The 9,868-nt window shown below is 44.4% G+C and overlaps 1 protein-coding gene across 2 annotated transcripts in view; it reads left to right on the top strand.

The window, feature by feature from the left end:
- Window positions 1-209: 209 nt before the first annotated feature.
- The window catches only part of STIP1 (stress induced phosphoprotein 1), a 104,485-nt gene continuing 94,826 nt past the window's right edge, over window positions 210-9,868 (top strand). For both annotated transcript variants that reach the window (XM_030218388.1, XM_030218387.1), the window contains exon 1: window positions 210-290. In XM_030218388.1, the coding sequence (XP_030074248.1) occupies window positions 282-290 (9 nt within the window). In that variant the 5' untranslated portion in view covers window positions 210-281. The remainder of the gene's footprint in view (window positions 291-9,868) is intronic.

Raw genomic sequence — 9,868 nt, 5'->3', positions numbered from 1 at the left:
TTTAAAGAACCAATCACCTGGGACAGTCACACTGCCCCCGCAATGTTTCTAGGCAACATCCAATCAGTAACTAAGAAGGATGGGAAAGGCTAAACGTCAGAGGAAGGGGCAGTAACAACACGAGAGATTGATAAGTTTTTTGGGTCAATCAGATTCAGAGGTTTAAGAAAGCGGAAGGGGATTTCACCAATGTTCCTGTAGCGTGGGCGGTTCCTTCTTGAGCTGTCAGCTTCTAGTAAGTTCTAGAAGGCGCGTGGGTAGTGTGATCCGGAGACCGCGGGATGGAGGCGGTAAGGCGGGTTTGATATTGAATGGGGTGGAGTGAATCTCTGCGGAGGAGGACGAGAAGTGAGGGATGTATTCTAGAGAATGGGAATCAGCATATGGCCCCCAATGCAAAAATGTGTTGGCCTTTAGTTCATCCGCATCTTTGAATTGGTTCTCTAATCTATCAAGGTTATTTCTTCCCCCTCCCCCCCCCCCCGTACCCATTTTTAGACTATCGTACAGTACTGTAAGCCACGGATTTGCCTTTGTGTGCTACTGATTAAATCACAGATTTAGCTTTATCTAGAGTTAGCAGGCTTGCGGGAGAGGATAGAGTGACTATAGACTATCTTCTTCGATTTGGCTCATTTTCCAGGTGTTTTTTTTGGGCTCCCCACTAAACTTTTGTTAGTATGCCTCGTGTGCTTTTTTAACAACAAAGACTTCGAAGCTCATGACTTCGAAGCTCATTTTTGTAGCTCTTGGTTTGGGAAGAAGATGAGAACCGAGCTCATTGGTACCAGATTGTAATGGGTTCTTTTACTAAAGTTTAGCTCAAGTTATCTACTTCCTACTCTTCTGCCGTCCCTTGGTATTGTTCTGAACCGAATTTTACTGAGCCACTGTTACTCCTTAGTGGCGTGTAGCTGATAACACATGGGGCCTGCTGGTACCAGAGTTATACGCATGATCTGGGCACTGTGTAAAAGCCAGATCCAGCGGGATCCTCGGGATCTTCTGTCACTGATGGTATGGTCTGGAGTAAATTAGGGGTGAAGGAGAGGAGCAGCTGCCCTGGGGTCATAAAAATAGCTGAATTGCAGCAGGCATGCTTGTTTCCTCTGTGTCCAGATTGAGGGAGGGAAAAGAAAGAATGGAGGAGATTTGGGAGGGGGTTATGTAAATACTTATGTGATAGGTATTGAAATGCCTGGCATATGGTGTTGGCTGTGAATACAGCTACCCTGCAAGCTGTTCCCAAGAACACTTCCAGAAAGTAGCAGTGTAATTTATTTATTTATTCTAAACTTTAATTGTCTTGTAACTCAGTTAAAAGTTGTAATTTTTATTTTGCCAGGCAACGCTGCCTTGACTTAGGAAGTAGGTTATCTATTGCTCTCCTAGCACCTGTTAGTGAGGTAATATAATTTGTAATCTTTTTGTTTTTGTTTTTTTTAATTTTGAGAGGAATGATAGTCATTTGCAGATTAGTGCAGTACTACTACTTAACATTTCTAGAGCGCTACTAGGGTTATGCAGCGCTGTACAGTTTAACAAAGAGAGACAGTCCCTGCTCAAAGGAGCTTACAATCTAAAGGACGAAATGGCAAGTTGAGCAATCTAGATTTCATGAATAGAGGTATAGTGGTTAGTACACTTGGTTTTAAAAATTAATCTGGAATGTAACTATTTGTGACTGTCTGGAAAAAGATGACTTAATTACTAGAAACAAAAAATGAGGTTTTAATGAATTTGTTAGAGCAATTTGTAATACAAGAGTCCAAAACTCATCCTTTTATGTGGAAAAAAATAAGTTACAAGTTAAAATATGTAACTTTTACAGACAGCTTATGGACTGTATATATTCAGGACACATGACATGACGAGGCAAATCGGCCAGTTCTCAGTTCTGTGGATCCACTAGTTTAGTTACCTTTTCCTGGAGATTGTCACATTTGGAGGTGTATTGTCAAAGCACTTAGCCTTACAAAGTTCCATAGGTTACTATGGAACTTTGTAAGGCTAAGTGCTTTGAAAATGAGTCCCTTGGTGAAACGTGTTCTTCTGCCTACTATCCCACTCCTTAATTTGTTTTGGGGAGAGTGGAGGAGTACATGGGAAGGCATTTTTCTTTCCTCCCCCGAACACAACAGGAGCAGAATATAAGCTTTTAATACGCTAAACAAAATACACACCTACCTCTCTCTACCCATCTCTGCTAGTTCCCCATTATCTTTACTGTAGATACCTGCCTGGGAACGGGGCTCGCGGGAAACCCGTGGAGACGGAAGCAGTTCCTGCAGGGTTCCTGTGGAAGTGTATGCTGCATTTGCGCCAGCCTCTCACCTACCGAGTACCAAGCTGTTTGAGTGCTGTCTCCTCCTCCTTGCTTTTAACAGCACAGATGTGGAAAGTCATGGTGACGAAATTCAAAAAGGCATGGGATGAACACAAAGGATCTCTAATTAGAAAATGGAAGTTATAAAGAACTTAAACTTAAATGGCTGCATTGTGTGTGGCTGTGTCGAGTGACTTTAGTTGGCGATTCCGGCTGTGGTGAACTAGGCCCGATACCAGGCAGACTTGTATGGTCTGTCTCACATATGACAGTCTGGTTTAGGATGGGCTGGAAAGGGCTTGGACAGCAACTTTAGTGGCTGGAACATGAGTACAGTGCTGGACAGGCTTTTACGGTCTGTGTCCCGCAAATGAGACGATGAATAGGCTGGAGTGGGCTTTGCGGGCAACTCTAGCAGGTAGACTTCTATGGTCTATGTCACAGAAAGACCAAAATCAGGTATATAACATCATGTTCATTGTTGGTTTAATCATAAATTCATACTGAGTGTAACTATTGGGCAGACTGGATGGACCATTTCTATTTTTATCTGCTGTCACTATGTTACTATTAATCCTTTCTGCGCCCAGGCTAAAGCGCAGACCTCAGCTCTGACATAGGCACGAGCATCGGATGTCACCTGACATACTGGCGCGTGCATGTGGCGACCTCTTAGCACACAGTGCCAGTGAATCAGAGACAAGTCTTGCATGTTCACACCAGTGTTCCAACTTCTGATCCTTCTTTGCCTGCAGTGCTGTGGCTCGAACCCAGAGAGAGACTTAGAGAGCCGACTGGAATATTTTACTTATGTATCATTAAACTCAAGTGGGGCTAGGTGGGGACAGGTTAAATTCTGGTGGGGATGGGTAAGATTCTAGTGGGGATGGGTAAGATATCTATTTGTCCCTGTGGAACTTGCTACTTTACTCTCCTTTTCTCCTTCCCATCCCCCTGGATTCTCCCTGCAACCTACCTGTTTGTTCTTCTTTCATCTACTGTAGTCCCCTCTACTCCTGAACTCTGAGCAGATGCAGCCGCTTCTTCCAGGGCCTCAATTGGGAGGGAAAGCTCTTCTGCCTTGCCTGAAGGAGAGAGAGAGAAAAAAAATCTACCAGCCCTGGGAGAGTGGGCATCTAGATTCCCATTTGGCCACTAAACTTGTGTGGATGCCATTGACTGTGTAAGTAGGGAGGCTTTATTATTTTTTTAAAGATATGTTTTTTTGAGACTTGATAGCTCACATAAGCGTTTCCATACTGGGACAGACAGAAGGTCCACCAAGCCCAGTATCTTGTTTCCGGCAGTTGACAATCCAGCTCACAAGTACCTGGCAAGATCCCAGAACAGTAAAACAGATTTTATGTTGCTTATCCTAGAAATACTGGATTTTCCCAAGTCCATCTTAATAATGGTTTATAGACTTTTCTTTTAGGAAGCTATCCAAACCTTTTTTAAACCTCACTAAGCTAACTGTTTTACCACATTCTCTGGCAATGAATTCCAGAATTTAATTACACATTGAGTGAAGAAATATTTTCTCCAGTTTGTTTTAAATTTACTACTTAGTAGCTTCATTGTGTTTCCCCTAGGTCTAGTATTTTTGGAAAGAGTAAGCAAGTGATTCATGTTCCACACAACTTAGTATTTTATAGACCTCTTATCACATCTCCCCTTGGCTGTCTTCTCTCCAAAGTGAAGAACCCTAACCACTTTTGCCGTTCCTCAAAGAGAAGTCATCCCATACCCTTTATCATTTTTGTCGACCTTCTCTGTACGTTTTCTAATTTTGCTATATCTTTTTTGAGACGCTGTGACAATGGATCAATACAAAGGAACTATAACATTCTAATTTTTGTTTTCCATTCTTTTCCTAATAATTCCTAACAATCTATTTGCTTTCTTAGATGCCTCTGCTTACAGAGCAGAGGGTTTCAACGTATTATCAACTATGACACCTAGATCAATTTCCTGGGCGGTGATTCCTGTTGTGGATCCTTGCATCACTTGGTTATAATTTGGGTTCTTCTTTCCTACATGCCTCACTTTGCACTTGCTCACATTAAATGTCATCTGCCATTTGGATGCCCAGTCTCCCAGTCTAGCAAGGTCCTCTTGCAATTTTTCAAAATATTCTTGTAATTTAATAACTTTGAATAATTTTGTGTCATCAGCAAATTTAATTCATCACTAGTTATTCCCATCTCTATATCATCTATAAATATGTTAAAAAGCAGTGATCCCAGCATAGCCCCTGGGGAACCCCACCATCAACTCTTCTCCATTAAGAATACTGATCATTTAACTCTATTCTCTGTTTTCTGTTTTTTAACCAGTTTTTAATCCACAATAGGCCATTGCCTCTTATCCCATGCCTTTCTAATTTCCTCAGGATTCATGAGGTACTTTTGTCAAATGCTTTTCCAAAATCCAGCTACACAATATTGACCAACTCATGTTGGCTTTGTCTCATTAATCCACTTATATGTATATGCTGTGTAATTTTGTTCTTTATATTAGTCTCTACCATTTTGCCTGGCACGGATGTCAAGCTCACTGGTCTATAATTTTCCGGATCACATCTGGAGCCCTTTTAAAAAATAGGCATTAAATTGACCACACGTCAGTCTTCTGGTACCACGTACTACTACGACTTATCATTTCTATAGTGCTACTAGATGTACGCAGCGCTGTACACTGGACATGATGAGACAGTCCCTGCTCGACAAAGCTTACAATCTAATTAGGACAAATAAGGGATAAGGGAATTACTAAGGTGGGAATGATAAAACATGGGTAACAAGTGAGTAAGGATTAGAAGTTAAAAGCAGCATCAAAAAGGTGGGCTTTTAGCCTAGATTTGAAGACTGCCAAAGATGGAGCTTGATGTACCGGCTCAAGAGGTCTATTCCAGGCATATGGTGCAGCAAGATAAAAGGAAAGGAGTCTGGAGTTAACAGTGGAGGAGAGGGGTTCAGATAAGAGAGATTTATCCAGTGAATGAAGTTCCTGGAGAGGAGTTTTGGGAGAGATAAGAGTGGAGAGGTACTGAGCTGAAGAGTGAATGCATTTGTAAGTAAATAAGAGGAGTTTGAACTGTATGCGGAAACGTATAGGGAGCAAATAAAGTGACTTGAGGAGAGGGCTAATATGAGCATAGCAACACTGGTGCTCATAAGTTGTGCAGCAGAATTTTGAACAGCTTGAAAGGGAGAGAGATGGCTTAGTGGAAGACCTGTGAAAATCAAGTTGCAATAGTCTGTGAGAAGTGATAGTTTGGATAAGGGTTCTGGTAGTGTGCTCAGAAAGGAAAGGACAAATTTTGGAGATATTATAGAGAGAGAAAAGACAGGTTTTAGCAGTCTGTTGAATATGTGCAGAGAAGGAGAGAGAGGAGTCAAAGATGACCCCAAGGTTACGAGCTGATGAGACAGGGAGGATTAGAGTTTTATCCACCGAAATAGAGAATGGGGGAAGAGGAGACGTTGGTTTAGGGGGAAAGATAAGAAGCTCAGTCTTGGTCATGTTTGGTTTCAGATAGCAGTGAGATATCCAGGCGCCAATGTCAGACATGCATGCTGATACTTTGGCCTGGGTTCCTGCTGAAATTTCTGGTGTGGAGAGGTAGATCTGGGAGTCGTCATTGTAAAGGTGATTCCGAAAACCATGGGATGAGAACAGAGTGCCAAGGGAAGAAGTATAGATGGAGAAAATAAGAGATCCCAGGACAGATATCTGAGGTACGCCAACTGATGGATAGAAGTGGAGGAGGATCCACCAGAGTATACACTAAAAGTACGGTGGGAGAAATAAGAAGAAAACCAGGAAAGAACAGAGCCCTGAAATCCAAGTGAGGACAGTGTATCAAGGAGTAGGCGGTGATCTACAGTGTCAAAAGCAGCAGATAGATCGAGAAGGATGAGGATAGAATAGAGACCCTGCAAACAGTGAGCGGTGCACAAAGGGGATCGCATACAAATGAGCTGCACGGATCTCCCTTTGTGCATCGCTTACTGATTGATTTTAAAGATAAATTACATACAAATGCAATAAATAAAATACAAATAGCTCTGTAAGTTCATTTTTCAATTGCCAGTACTCTTGAGATATATACCATCTGGTCCAGGTGATTTGCTACTCTTCAGTTTGCCCCATTACATCTTCCAGAGATTTTTTAGTTTCTCCGACTCATCAGCATTGAATACCATTTATGACACTGGTATCTCTCCCCCATCTTCCTCTGTGAAAACTAAATTAAAGAATTAATTTAATCTCTCCGTTATGACTTTCTTTCCAGAGTGTCCCTTTTACCCCTCTCTTCTAGCGGTCCAACAGATTCTTTTACTGGTTCTTCCTTCTAATATACCAATGTGATTTTTGCTTTGAATTTGACTTGCTGTTCCTTATGCTATTTCCTATTTTGAGACAGATTTTTCCGTTTTCTGAAGGATTTTCTTTTAGCTCTAATAGCTTCCTTTACCTTGCTTTTTAATCTTGCTGGTTGTCGTTTGGCTTTCCTTCCTCTTTAAAATGCAAAAAAAAAAAAAAAGCAAAACATATTGGTGAATCATAAAGAACCAATGGTAATAAAATGGATAATAAAGAAATGGGGAAATACATCTCAAAGGAAAATCTCTCTATATAAAAGGCAACACCAACGTTCTATGAAGCCTCCAGACGGAAGTGTGAAGGGGGAGAGATATCCGGTTTCCCCATGAGTGTCTGCCCCGCCCTCTCTGTAACACAAACAGTCAGTGAAGGAAAACAGCAGAGCAGGAAATCTCTGGCTCTGTAACAGTGAAGGACTCAGAGGGGGGAGGGGAGAGAGGCCGGAGGGCAGGGACACACACACTCCCACATGCACACAGAAGAGAACCTTGCTAGCCCCCGTTTCATTTGCATCAGAAACAGGGCTTTTTTACTGAAGGACTCGGAGGGGGGAGGGGAGAGAGGGCAGAGGGCAGGGACACACACACTCCCACATGCACACAGAAGAAAACATTGCTAGCCCCCGTTTCATTTGTATCAGAAACGGGGCTTTTTTACTAGTAGCTTTATATTGTCCACAAAAAGAGGGGGGCAAGAATCCCAACAGTCTGAGGAACAGGAAAATGTAACATATAGCAAGCTGAACATCCAATGTCTTAACGGCTCAGGGAGTCTGACTTGGGGCCTGATGCACAAAGGCAGCCATAAAATACGGCTGCCTTGGTAAAATTTAGCAACTTGCAAACAGCGAGTGATGCACAAAGGGAGCTCTGTGCAGCTCATTTGTATGCAATCCCCTTTGTGCATCGCTCGCTGTTTGCAAGTCCGAGCTGTCAAAATACATTTGACAGCTCTGGTGTACTGGACGCTCCCCCCCCCCCCCCCCGACCCCCACACAGTTTTTTAAGCTTGCTGTTTTGGAGAGGCACTTTCAGTTCTGTGCTCTCCCTTTTGGTCTGGCCATGGCGCCTCACACTATTTCCAAAGTGACGATGGTCGTGGCAGTGGCCTTGCAAAAGTAGAGTCGTTTTTCATCCTTACCTCAACGATTGGCTCATCCGGGCAAAGTCCTTTCAGAACAGTGTGCAAGCTATGGTCCAGGTAGTACAGTTGTTTCGGGAGCTGGGCTGGGTGATCAGCCTGGCCAAAAGCCATTTGGAGCCATCTCAGAGTCCTGGGGGTTCGTTTCGATATTGCTCAAGGAAGGGTATTTCTGACAGACGAACAAGTTCAGAAGTTGCAGGGCCAGGTGTCCTTGCTCCTTTGGAACCAGTGTCCGCAGATGAGTATCTCCAAATGTTGGGGGTTCAAGGTGGCGTCCTTGGCCGTCAGTTCGGTAGACGAGGGCACATGTGCATCTCCTCCAGAAAGCTCTCCTGTTGCACTGGTCGCCTCAGTCTCAGGATCTGGACATCAGATTGCCTCTTCGGGCGAAGAGGCAAGTTTACGGTGGTGACCTCTCATCTAATGGGGGGAATCAGCCTGGAGGCCCCAATGTGGACAGTGGTTTCCATGGATGCCAGCCTTTTGGGGCAGGGGGTGCACATGACTCAGGGCTGCTGGTCCCTAGAGTAGGCGGTTCTGACAAAGTCTTGCAGACCAGAGCAGTCTGCCTGGTGTTGTCCATGTTTCAGGACGTTCTACTTGGCAATGCGGTGCGGGTGTTTTATGACATTGCCACAGCGGTGGCATATCAGTGCAGTACAAGGCGTCCACAGCTCGCCTGGAATGCGGCCCTTCTGTTCACATGGTTGGAGGGGACTATCTCAGCCAGCGTCTGCTGAATCCTGGAGAGTGGAGCCTTGTTGGGGAGTTACGGTGTTGGACTTGATGGCAACGTCCCTCAATGCTCAAGTGCCAGGGTTCTTCAGCAGGCTCCAGGACAGCAGATCAGAAAAGATAGCCGCTCGTGGGCAAGATCATTCAACGCATTATGTGCCATCCGGTTCAGGTGGTTCTGGTAGCTCCAGATTTTTCACGGTAGCCCTCTTATGGTGACTAGTCTGTCTCTTGGGGGAACCACCCTTTTGCCTACCAGCATCACCCTCTCTGCTGGCCAAGGGGCCAGTGTGTCTGGACGACCCAGGTTGGTTATGGCATGGCTCTTGAGGGGGCACGTTTGAGGAAAAGAAGTCATTTTATTGATACTTCTTCATTTCCATAGGCGGTCAACCTTGCTGGCTTATGTCAGAGTCTGGCAGGTCTTTGAAGATTGGTGTCGGGTCCATCTGGCCTCTTCTTCAGTTTTTGCAAGATAGTCTTTCCAGAGGTCTGGTGTGGTTTTTTCTCAGAGTCTAGGTAGCAGCCATGGGTTCCTTTCACAGCCACTTGGGGGGGGGGGGGGGGGGGGAAGTCCCTTGCATTCATTCTGATGTGCAGCGTTTCCTGCAAAAGGGGGGGGCTCAGGGATTTATTTTATGGGACTTCAACTTGGTCCTTTTGTTGTTGGTTTCTCTGCTGTTTTGATCCGTTGTTCGGTTCCACCTTAAAGGACCTCACTCTGAAGACTGTGTTTCTGGTGGTAGTGATCTCCACGTGTCGGGTTTTGGAGCTTCAGGCCTTGCCCTGTCGGGAGCCCTGCTTAAGTACAAGGTGAAGTTGCGTTTGGTGCTTCTTTCCTATTGAAGGTGGTTTCTCTGTTTCATGTCAACCAGTCCGTGGTGCTTCCTGTCCTTGTTGATCATTCTGGTTTGGAAGAGGAACGTCGTCTTCATTGTCTGGACATCCACAAAGGCGTTACCTGAGGGTTTCACAGGAGCTTTGTTACTCCGACCGGCTCTTCGTTCTAGTTGGGGATGCTAGGAAAGGCAAGGCTACTTCAAAGACAGCTATTGTTCATTGGATAAAGGAGACCATTGCTTCTGCCTATCTGCTTAAAAGGAAACCGGTACTGGACCTATTGAAGGCTCATTCCACCAGGGCTCAAGTGTCTTCCTGGGAGGAGCGAACTTTGGCATTCCTTGACATTTGTAAAGCAGCGACTTGGTCCTCTTTGCATTCCTTTATGGGTATTGTTTGGATGTGCAGGAGCATTGAGACGTGATCTTTGTGCTC

Source organism: Microcaecilia unicolor, chromosome 11 (assembly GCF_901765095.1).
Source record: "Microcaecilia unicolor chromosome 11, aMicUni1.1, whole genome shotgun sequence".
Classification (NCBI taxonomy): Eukaryota; Metazoa; Chordata; class Amphibia; order Gymnophiona; family Siphonopidae; genus Microcaecilia; species Microcaecilia unicolor.
This window is presented reverse-complemented; position numbering and strand designations above follow the sequence as displayed.